Source organism: Camellia sinensis, chromosome 12 (assembly GCF_055761805.1).
Source record: "Camellia sinensis isolate YWXY chromosome 12, ASM5576180v1, whole genome shotgun sequence".
In the NCBI taxonomy this organism is placed as follows: Eukaryota; Viridiplantae; Streptophyta; class Magnoliopsida; order Ericales; family Theaceae; genus Camellia; species Camellia sinensis.
The window spans coordinates 89,553,482-89,566,094 of NC_138972.1; the positions used below are offsets into that span (position 1 = coordinate 89,553,482).

Here is a 12,613-nt window from a genome sequence, read left to right on the forward strand (position 1 = left end):
GAGGTCAAGAATTCCAAGACCTCTAATCTCTCAGTGCTGGACAACGATGAGCCAAGCAAGAAGAACTTATCCGGGTTCTTCTCATCTATTTTTATCTCCACCAAGTCCTCCACCGCTTTCTGATCAGCCTCTTTGCCGACGTCCGCGAATAGTTCATTACTTTCTGGCTCTTCCACCGAATGAACGTATCCTTTGGCAGCTCGGCTTCCATTCGCTGTGGCGAAGCACTGTTTCGACATGATCTGATCGCCATAGATTTCTTCAATTATACCGGCGTCATTGGGGAACCGCATTACCTGATGGTATGATGACGCTACCGAACGCATGGCATGCGGCCATGTTCTGCCCAGGATGATGTTGTAGGTGGAGGGGACCTTCAATACCCAGAACTCCACTTGTTTTGTTACACTTCCTGCTCTGACTGGAAGGATTATTTTGCCGACAGGCCACTCTGGCATGGAGTTGAATCCAATCAGGAGAGAAACTGCAGGTGCCAAGTCTTTGTCTTGCAGCTTTAGTTGCTTGAATGTGTCGTAATACATGATCTCACATGAACTACCCTGGTCAATCAGAATCCGCTTGACGTCAAAATCCTTGACTCGGAGAGTGACAACCAGGGCATCATTATGGGGACAGTAAATTCGCTCCAAGTCCTTATCCGAAAAGGACATGACGTTTGTTGCCTCTGTCCTCCCCTTCTTGATGGCAGGTTGGGCACTTAATACTTCCCTAAAGTGCTCAGCCTTCTTGATTGAACCTCTGAGCTCGCATACGCGCTCAGGTTCAAAAACTCCATGAATTACATTGATAATGCCTTGAGGTGGTGCATCGATTGGCATTCTATTGGGATGGTCATTATGATCTTGGGGGGCCGGTTGCGCTCCTCCTTCAATGTATTTGTCCAAGTGGCCTGCTGCCACCAATTCTTCCAAGTGCTGTCTCAGTGGCGTGCAATTCTCAGTTCGGTGCCCCTTTTCTTTGTGGAAGGTGCACCGTGATCTGTCGTCGTAATTCTTCTGAGCTTCCCCTAGCTTGGCTGGCCACTTGACAAATGGCTCGTCTTTTATTTCGCTCAAAATCCGATATATTGGTTTTTTGAATACCGTTGTTATGGCAGTGCGGATTCTCAACCATCTTTTGTCTGGGTCTTCTCCGTTATCTCGTTTGCCACGCCCGTTTTTGTTCTGCCTATCTACTGTATTGACCTTTGCTGAGGCCTTCTTTTCTGGTACCGTGGTTGCACTAGTTTTTGCTTTTGCACGTGCGCCATCCTCTTCTACCCTGATGTGCTGATGCACTCTTTCCATCAGGGCCTCCATGGTGAGGGGTGGCGTCATGGTAATCGAATCCCTTAGTCTGTTCCCTACTGGTAGGCCTCTTTTATATTGCGCAATGGCTAGATTGGTGGGGCAGTCTCCAATCTGGTTGAATGTCTCCCAGTAGCGACTGTTGTAAGATCTGAGGGTCTCTTTTTCACCCATGTCGATGGAGAGTAACTGGTCTATCTCCACCGATGTTTTAGTATTTGTCCGAAACCTTGTTACGAATGCTTCTGCCAATTGGCCCTAGGAGGCTATACTGCCCTCTAGGAGCTTTTCGAACCAAGTCAAGCCTAGGTCGCCAAGACTTGACGGGAAGAGTATACACATTAAGGCCTCGTTTCGCCTGTACACAGCCATGACTTGGCGAAAGTGGCTCAGGTGTGAATATGGGTCCGTCTTCCCTTCATATGTATTGAATTTCGGCTGAAGGAAGCCTGATGGCAGGGGCGCGTTTTCGATCGCTGGGACAAACGGCGAAGTCTGTAGTCTTGCCAACGCCTTGTCCGTTGGTTCGTAGGCCGGTCGCGGTATTGGCATTCCAACCTCGACGCTTCCATGCGTCCGAGGAGCCAACCGTTGTAAGGCCGAAACTCGGTGTGGATCTCTCGCCCTGGCATCTTCCTTGCATCGTGCTTTTTCTTCTAGCACGGTTCGTAAGTCGGATGACCTGGGCAGCGCTGTTTGTCTGGATCTGGTTTGGTGTGAATGTGAAGGCCAATACGTGCTTCCTTCAGTGTATGATCTTTCGGATCTCGTCCTCTCAGACCTGGAGTGACGAGTCCTTGAAGATAAGGAGTGAGTGTCGCCTGTCCTGAGGCTTCTGCTCTCTCCTTGGGAGGGTGTAGTATTTCTACTACGATTCTCTGAGTGGCGAGGGGGCGTCTTGTGCTTGCGCCCCTCTCCTGTCGCCACATCTTTAGTCTTCATCTGGCGTTTCAAAGCCTCCATGTCCGCCGCCATCTTCCGAATTAGTTCATCTTGTTCCTTCACGCGATCTTCCAGTGCTTGAGGATCAATCTTCCTCCTTTGCTTGTCAGGACTCTGAGAATGGGATTGATGGGGGCTGTGAGTCCGTCTTCCCCTAGCATCCCTCCTGGAGGTATGTCTTTGGGGCTCCAAGTCCGCCATGGGAGGGACAGAAGGCAATCCTTCACGCCTTGCGCCCCCCTCTGGAGTTAGTCCGTCGACGGCGGACTGCGGCAAGTCTTCAATGTGTGCCATTGAATGAGAAAAGGAGAAGCTTAGTCAAGAGGTTTTGTTCTTGTCTGTTCTTCCCACAGACGGCGCCAATTGTACGGGGAGGAAATAATTCTCCTCGTATAATCCTGTTGACCAAGTCCACGCTCCTCCGTACGACGTCGCTTTGTCACCTGAAAACACAAACGTGAGCTAGCCGGTGGGTGTGTGCTGGAAACCTCTCCGATGCCTAAGTCAGAAAGCTTGACAAATAGACAAAGATTTATGTTCTCGAAAAGTATTGTGTTCAATTACCTCCTCCAAGGTGATGCTTGTGAGCTTTTATAAGTTTCCCGTGGCACAATCCTAGTAGGACTTGTACTTCTCCATACAAAGTCCACCTAGGATTCATTCTCCTAAGGATAATGCTTATCCTTTTACACCCTCCCCCACTGCTTAAACCAAGTGGGATGGTTTTCTTTATGGCCGAACTTCCATTTGACCGAAGTAAAATTAGCTATACCGAGCCGCAGAGGGCCGAACTATCCTTAGCTCGATCTTCTCCTCTAACTCCTTACTTCGGCTGCCCTGTTCAACCTTGGTGTGCTTAGATCAAACTTCCAAGTAACAAGTTCTGACCGACCTAACCATTGTAAGTCACGACCGGACTAATTCCGAAACCGGCCTTCCCAGAACATACTGCGACCGGACTAACTCTGAGACCGGCCTAACTCCGAGTTGCCTCCGAACCGGAGTAACTTTACTCTTCCTTGGGCCGACGCAACTATCTCTTCTTGAGCCGGAGTAATCACACCTCCTTGGGCCGGAGTAACTTTGCCGGAGTAACCTTGCTCTCATTGGCCGAAGTATCCTTTACGGCCTTTTTTACTCAGTCCTTCGCGTTTTGGGCCTCAAAGCCCAACTCGCAGCTCGGCCCAATTTTTCCCAAAAATTACCCTCTCACTATTCAAATTTTATAACTTCTGAAACTTAAAAGTTATGCTAAAACCTCACAAAATCATATACTAGGAAAATTAACAGGTTTTGATCAAGAGCATTCCACACCAAACCCAAATAATAGCAATGTTATCTATATCAAGTTTAAATTTATATTATAATTTTTTTCTGATTACGTAGCATTTATACTCGATTAACAAAAGAACCATCTTCACAGAGCTGGAATTCAAGTAGATGGAACTTCAAAGACCAACTTTAATTGTAGCATTAACATATGTCACATTTGTTTGTAGTTACTATTAGTTTATGCATCCAACAATTCTAGACCATTGGCATTTCAATAAGCCCAAATGCAAAAAGATCAAATATAGAATGAGATATATATATATATGTCTCATAAGGAGTGATATTTACATGATGTGAAACTCACACGTGAGACTCACCTCTTATGAGATACATATGTTTAATTTATATATTTCTAATACTATTGCTGACATTTTTATCATTTGAAAAATCTACAAAAACTGTACACACAAGATATCACATGGGTGCATACCATTTGATAATTTATGCAGAGGGAGGACCCATATTATAAATTATTGTAGTTCACAGGTTCTCAAACTGTTGGATCACACAAAAATATTTCACTATGTATTGCTGTACATTAGTACATGATGACTTGAGATACTGTCATGCCGCTACAGGGTGGATCATCTTCTTGGGCTTTTGTGGCCTCATGGAGCCCACCTTGATAACCTACCCCGTTCATTTCTTTTAGGTCTTCATGTATAGATTATTTAAATAAAAAAAATTAAATTAATTTAATAATTATAGTTAAATAATTTCATCATACTTGTCTGTAAAAATAAAAATAAAATTAACAGTCTATTTTTAAAATTATATTTATTGTCTACTTTTTTTATTTAAATAAATGTGATAAAATTGTGTATCTATGAATCTATGATTATTACACTGAGTTTTTCACGAATAATTAACACAAGAATTTAAAAGAATTCACAAAATAAATCATCATGTGAGTCTTTTAGGGTAGAAAATAAGAAATTATATTAGTTGCAAGGAATAATGTTTCAAGATTGCAAAAGAATGAATAAAAAATTTAGTATCCAAAATCTTATTATCACCGCATATTACTGATGAAAAAAACTTTAAATAGTACGTGGGATTAAAATTAATCTAATTCTCTATTGATCGCTTTGGCTTCTCAACTTCTTTACTTTCTCAAGTGAGAAATCCAACTAACAAATTTTCTTATAAAGGAAAGTGAAAAACAAAAAAATAATTGACCAAAAATTGTTACTTATTTTGTCTTGATTGATGGCTCCCAAATCCCAATTAACCTTATTAGTACCTTAGTTCTATGGTGGGACCTCCCTCATCTCCTTATACAAACTCCATTGCTACACTACTCCATGCTTAATTTCATTTCCCTCACTTAATTTTTGTTAGTTGCATTTTAATCACCCTCTCTCTCTCTCTCTCTCTTCATGGCTCTCTTTCTCTCTCTTCTTCTCATTTTCATGTTCCCTTCTTGCAATGCTGATAACCCACCCTCACCTGGATACTACCCTAGTTCCACAATTGGTTCAATAGGGTTTAACCAAGGTTTTAGAAACCTATGGGGTCCTCAGCATCAAAATGTAGACCAAGGGTCTTTAAAAATTTGGCTTGATACTAGCTCAGGTCTTACTAAACTTCTTCATCTTCTTCTAAAAGGCAAGCATTTATTTTATTTTTATTGACTTGATTCATTTTTTTTTTCCCTTGTTTAAATTTCCAAAAAATAGGAAGTGGTTTCAAGTCCCTGAATTCATATCAATCCGGATTTTTTGGTGCTGCTGTCAAGCTTCAATCTGGCTATACTGCAGGAGTGATTACGTCATTTTATGTGAGAATTGGTTTTTTACTCTCTCTCTCTCTCCATGGTTATACTATATTAACTATTTAAGTAAATTATGCCACAAGTCCTTGAATTTTTCTTATTTTTCGATTAAGCCCTAAATTAATTTTTACTTCAATTAAGCTCTGTAACTTTCCAACATGGTTTAAAGTAGCCTTCTGTTACATTCTCTCCATTTTTCGGCATTAAAGACAACATATGAACCTAACTGAATAGTAAATTGAGAAAAATTATTTTCATAACATCAATATATATATCGTAAAACTAACCTCCTTTCTTTGTCTAACACAGGCTTAAGAAGTTGTTAATGGAATTTTTTTATATGTAAAAAAATTAGGATTAATTTTATCAAGTTATCCGTTACATCAGACTTATATCACTTATTGAATTGTCAAAAGTTGACATAATGTAATAGGACTATATTGAAGCAATTTAAAAAGTTTGCTTGAACAAAAAATTAAATTGAGAGACTTATTTAAAGTTTCCTGCTATAATTTTCTCTTTACTATTTAGTGTTTGGAAGGTAAGAAAGTTGACTAAGCTTCCTACTTGATGAAATAATGTGACAGCTTTCAAACAATGAGGAGTATCCAGGATACCACGATGAGATTGACATAGAGTTTCTTGGAACGACGCCGGATAAGCCTTTTGTGTTGCAAACAAACGTGTTTATTAGAGGAAGTGGGGACGGAAATATTATAGGACGAGAGATGAGGTTTCACCTTTGGTTCGATCCCACACAAGATTTCCACAACTATGCCATACTGTGGAACCCTAGTGAGATCATGTAATTTATAGCACTTCCACAAATCACCAATTCCATATCTATTCTATTATGTGAATCATACAACTCAAAATTATTTTGAAGCTTCGTCATTTTTTTTTTCTTCAAAAGTTTTCATGTTAATTTAACTCATTTTTCTCATTATAAAACTCGTTGTGTTTGCATCCACTGCTAATTAATTTTTTAAACACAAATGCACACTAACTGACAAATGAATAAAAGACAAAAAAAAAAAAGAAAAGTCCCTGTCCATGGTAGGCATTTCGTGCGTATATATTTATAGATATGATATTGATTTCATAAATAACAAAGTCATGGTAGGCAACATATCAAAGTGTTAGGGTTAGGTCTTGATCATGCTAACTTTTGTTGACTTATAGGGTATTAATGGTATTTCATGTAACTGCATGTGTTCTTATTATGTCATGAAAAAGATTGGATTATGATGTATTTAAAAAGTTGAATGTTCACATAATATTTAAAGATAAGGTAAAGCTATGGATTATTATTAAGGGAAGAAAATGCTAAACAATTAAATTTCCAAAATATTTTTTTACACATCTCAAACTATTTTATATACTTTTTACATATTATGATGCATTTTTACATTCTTGGCGAGATTAATGACAACCTTTGGAATGGTCATTACAAATTTCTTAGAACATTCTATCTTTACCGAAAATACTACAATTATGATGTGCTAAATGCCATTTTTATAAATAAAAGTCAATTAGATGTTTTGTTCTGAAGTTAAAACTTCAAATAAAGCAACATTATTTTATAAAAAAATAAAAAAATTGAATTTCTAGATTCCTAAAATTAAAAATGTAAAAAAATTAATATGTAGTCTAAATGATTCTCAATTTAGCGAGAACTCTACTCAAAATGAATGAGAGTCACATTAATTTATCTATATTTTTTTTTCCTTATTTTGTGTCACACATAGAATTACTCTATTTAGGCCAAGTTTGGCTAAACTAAAAAAGTGCACTTATTTTATCTTTTTATCTTTTTTGGGTCACATCAATCAGCATCTCCTCTCTACTTTTTCTACACATAATACAAGAAAAGTCAAAAAGTACACTTATTTAGTCTTCCCAAACTTGGCTTTAATTATACATTGTGGCCCATCAAAAAAAAAAAAAAAAAATTTACATCATGTTGTCCCATGAAAATCCTACATGCTTCTTTCATTTTCCTCTTACCTATAATTGTAATTAATTTATTATTTTTATTTTTTATTATGTGATTTACAGATTCTTTGTCGATGATGTCCCAATTAGAAGGTACCCAAGAAAAAGTGATGCTACATTTCCATTAAGACCTATGTGGGTCTATGGATCCATATGGGACGCCTCGTCATGGGCCACCGAGGGGGGCATGTACAAGGCAGATTATCGATACCAACCCTTCATTGGTAGGTATAGCAATTTCAAACTCGGTGGGTGCACAAGTGAAGGACCTAGCTCGTGCAATCCTCCTTCAGGCTCACCATCTGGCTCTATCGGTTTGAGTCAACAACAGTATGCGGCCATGGAATGGGTCCAGAGGAACTACAAGGTGTACGACTATTGCCAGGATCCAAAGAGAGACCATAACCAAATACCAGAGTGTTAGGGTTTTGGTCACAACACACAAATTGTACTTTGATTACATGACTTATTTTTGAAAAAATATTACCTACTTAATATTTTTATCTCAAAAATTATCTCCAAAGTTATGTCTATGTTGTAAATTCAAAATTGGCATAATTTTATTCTTGAGGGCACCTATTCTCTTTTTTTTTTTTTTTTTTTTTTTGATCGGCAAATGTTAGTTGTTAGTTGTTAGATTAGCAACTATGGGAGAAAATCTTTCCACCCTTGGCAAAGCACCTAAGTACTTGCACTCCCTTAATTCAATTTCCCTAAAAGAAATTTTTCTTGGAACTAAGCCCTAAGAAAGGCATGGTGGCCAATTAGATTAAGCCTAGTTGGTTCACCTATTCTCATTTTAACCAGTGTTTATCACCAATTCTAATGTGAATTAAATAATAATAATAATAATAATAATAATTCAATGCTTGTGAATGATCAGTAGATCATAGGCTTGTCTCATTCCTCCTTGTCTCATTCAACTTTGCAGTGTTGTGGTATAATTAACAAAAGCTTGAGATGGGCTATCGACTTTGTATTTTGGGTAATGGATAGATCATAATTGTATACCGATTATTGAAAATATCATCTCCGAAGAATATATACCGGTAACACTAACTAATTAATGACTTTGTCAAGGAAAAGACCTTTATAATCAATTAGAACTACAAGGAGGTGCTGCTGGGTTATGTTTGCTTCTGTTTTGTTTTCCTGGCCTTGCTGGTTGCTTGTTGTGTTCGTGTTTTGTGATTGGTTGCTCACCAACTTTTAATGGTGTGCTTGCCAGTGATTAGACGGACATATCTGTGTCAATATAGTTGGGATGGGTATATTTCATTATGATATTTTTTGCACTCATCTTTTATCTTTGTTGATGTAATGCTTTCTCCGTTCATCAATAAAGGTTCTCTCTTTTACTGATTAAACAAAAAAAAAAAAAAAAATCAATTAGAACTAGTTTAATTGACCATAATTCTTACACTTCACTAAGAGATCAAGAGTATAGTTTTAAATATCTATATCAATTAATATGTATAGCGCTTTTTCAATACGAATACATTCTACTATACTTAATGAAATAAAAATTATATAATATCAATCAATAATTGATTCATAAGTCAACTTACAACTTATACAAGTGATCCAAAATGGATAAGTGAATTTTAAATTTTTGTTGCAATCCCGTGACAAAGCCATCTGAGGAAAGAAAATTTTCTTCACCCAAATAAAATTGATCATTGGATGCCATAATCAATCAAAAAAGCAAAGTTTTAATTTAAGTATGAATAAGTCCAAAAAATATGAACAGATAAAGCTGCATGTGACATCCACCTATCAACCCTTTTCTTTTGTTTCAACTTTTCAAATAGCTCATTGGAGTTTTCCATACCATTTATGAGCAAATTATACAATTTAAATGCTAAAAAGTCTCTTTATACATGCAAATATTAAATTTGCAGATTAAATATAGATACAATTAAATAAATTTGTTTAATGGGCCTTACATAGAACATGTGATTGGTGCCATATAAGATATCACACCAAATTATATTCAAATGTAGTATCTAAATGTGTTCACTCTAACATTATTGTTTGATAAAAATTTAATAATACATTAACTCAAAATTAATAGAAAAGGAAATTTTTATCTTCTCTCTCCTTTTTCCAGGATGTAATTGATATTTCGGTACAGTACTAGTAGTCCAATATACTAGGACACAATGGGCCAGGCCCATTCATTTACATTGCTTTATAAAATGCCTGCCTACATAAAAGGCTCAACCCAGTCAGACCTCACTGATTTTTTTCATAAATAATTTGTGTACAATAGTCTAAAAAAACATACAAAATAATAAATTATCAAAAACAAAATTCGCAATAGACCCAATGTCTCCAAATTAGTGGACTGAATAAAATTGTAAACAAAATAAAAATAGAAAGCGTTTTGTTTGTTTGTTTGTTTGCTTTGGTAGCAAGGTTTTGTTTTGAGGTAATGCTAAAAGGGTATAATTTAGAGCGGCGTAAAATAAGGCTCAATTCTCTAAGATTGTATTGATTTGTACTGATTTATTTATTAATTGTGGATTAAATTTTAAAATTTATAAATTGTCTTTGAAATCACTCATCTCCTCTATAGTTAATACATATAATTTTTTTAATCTCTAATGAAATATCAAAGTAAAAATAAATGTGAGAGATATTTAAAATGTGAAATTTATTATAAATAAGTAGTTATATATATAAAAAAAATTAGTTTGTATTATATATGTGAAAAATATTAGGTAAATTAGCCTCCGTTTGGGAAGTGGGTTGGTTTTTTGACTTTTTGATTTTTTTGGCTATTTTAGTCTGGGGCTAAAAAACCTGGTTTGGGGCTAAAAAGCCTGGTTTGAGAAAGGTTTTTTTGACTTTTTTGACTTTTTGACTTTTTGCTGATGTGTCTTACTGTTAAATTACCAAACTGCCCTTCATGTTCAACTTTTACCTGTGAGGCAATGAAAGTGGTCCTCCACGTCAGCCGCCGTGGAAGACCGAATTTGGATAATTTTTGTTTCTTTTTTTTTTTTTTTTATTTTGGGTTTGGATTTGGCCGATTTTGATTTTTTTTTTTAAAGAAATTTATGTTTTTATCATTTTTATTTTTTTATACATTAATTAGTTCTTGTTATTTAATTTACGTTTTTTCCCTCATTTATTTTTATTGGTATACAATAACTTCTTTTATTTTTTAAAAATGAGTTTTCATGTGTTTTATTTATTTGTAAATTATGTGGCGAATGGTAATTTAAGTTTTTATGTTTTTTTTTTTTGAAATGTTTTTGAATGAGGCGTATTTTTGGATGAGTTTTTTTTTTTTAATTTACGTTTTTGTCATTTTTTTATTGTACACATTAATTAATTTATTTATTTATACATTAATTTATTACGTGGCAAATGCTAATTTCTGTTTTTTGGGTTTTTTTTCTTTTTTTTTGGATGAGACGTATTTTTGTCGTTCTTTTTTTTTTTTAATTTACGTTTCTGTAATTTTTTTTTTATTTGTATACATTAATTTGTTTGACATTTTTTTTTTGTTTTTTTTTGTGTGATGAGACTTATTTTTGTTTTTTTTTTTGTGTGATGTGACTTATTTTTGCGGTTCTTTTTTTTTATTTACGCTTTACAATTTTTTTTATTTGTATAAATTAATTTATTTTTTGTTTTCAAAAATGATTTTTCATGTGTTTTCATTATTTTTAAATTATGTGGCAACTGCTATTTTATGCTTTTAATTTTTATTCTTTATTTTTTACTTTGTTTGGTTTTTTGAAAAAACATTTTTTCATGTCATTTATTTAAAATGATTTCAAAAATCATATATTGCCGTGGCACATGATAAAAAATGATGTCTATTTTTTCATGTGTTTTTCTATTTTGATTTTTAAAATTAATTTTTTTTTTCATTTTCTGTGAAAGACGTGATAAAAAGTGAGGTTTTATTTTATTGTCCTGTGTACTTTAATTTAATTTTAATTTTAATTTTAATTTTAAATTTACTTTTAATTTTATTTTAAATATTTAAATAATGTAAATAATCTAAAAAATTTAATAAGTAAAAAATTAAAATAAATATTCAAAAAAATTAAATCGTATAAATTTAAATAATTTAAATATTCAAAAAATTATTCTAACAAAAAAATTTAAATAATTTAAATATTCAAAAAATTCAAAATGTTAATATTTTAAATTTAAAAACAACTCTACACTCAAATCATAACCAAACACATAAAATAAAACTCAATTAATAAATTATTTTTAAAACTCATAACTAAACACATAACTTGAAACTCTATACTATTTTCAGAACTCTACACTGAAATCAATACCAAATACATAACAAAAAAATTAAAATATTTAAAACTATTTTTATAAAATAGAGTTTGAATTTATTTTTACAAAATATTTTAACAAAAAAAAAATTAATTTTTTTCTTTTCAACTTTTTTTGTTTTTTCTGGGAGAAGGTGTTTTTTGGGAAAATGTTTTTTTTTTTTTTTACTTTTTTGTGGGTGCTGACGCATGCCCCTCTTTCATGGGGGTAGTTTCGTAAATCTACTTTGGCATTGATTGTTGCCAAGATCATTTTTAATTTTTGTCCGCATGTGGCTAGAAAAGCTTCTTTTGTCCACATGTGACTAATTTAGCCTGAGATCTCCTTTCCAAACAGGGCCTTAGTATTATATATTAAAAAAATGTTTGATAATTGTTTAAGAATATTTTTCAATTAACTAGCAAATTAAAACCATTCTAATCCATCCAAACTGCGATTTGGATATTTGTTAATTCTCCATTCTTTGTTTGATTTATAATTTTACTCTTAAATCATTCAAATCGCACCGTACACACCCCTACACGTACCGTACACAAATTATGATATTTATGAATTTGATTGTTACAAATGTTATAACTCAATCGTACATGAGTTGTAACTTTAAAAAATGAGTTATAACCAAACACCACATAAGATATAATTAAAAAAATCTTAAATTATAATTAAAATAATATCATAACAAATATTAGAAAGACTCATAATTAATATTATAATAAATAATAATTCAAAATTACAAAAATTATAACTAAGAGTCATAGCATACACACCCTTTTGATTTGTTTTTGAGAAACAAATTTTGAAAAAAAAAATTCTAAAATTTTGTCTGATTTAGTGATTTTGGAAAAACAAATTCTAAAATTAATTTCTCTTTTTTACACATCAATCAATCACTTTTTCTCTCACATATATCTATTCAGGTACAACAAAATATCAAATCATTCAAACTCTTATA

The 12,613-nt window shown here is 33.9% G+C and overlaps 1 protein-coding gene across 1 annotated transcript; it reads left to right on the forward strand.

The window, feature by feature from the left end:
- The first annotated feature begins 4,885 nt into the window (after positions 1 to 4,885).
- LOC114306173 (putative xyloglucan endotransglucosylase/hydrolase protein 32) lies at positions 4,886 to 7,934 on the forward strand. The gene is made up of 4 exons (XM_028251360.2): positions 4,886 to 5,156; positions 5,261 to 5,361; positions 5,943 to 6,160; positions 7,414 to 7,934. Exons 1-4 carry the CDS (start codon positions 4,961 to 4,963, stop codon positions 7,772 to 7,774), a joined length of 876 nt encoding a protein of 291 aa, XP_028107161.2. The 5' UTR covers positions 4,886 to 4,960; the 3' UTR covers positions 7,775 to 7,934.
- Positions 7,935 to 12,613: the final 4,679 nt, after the last annotated feature.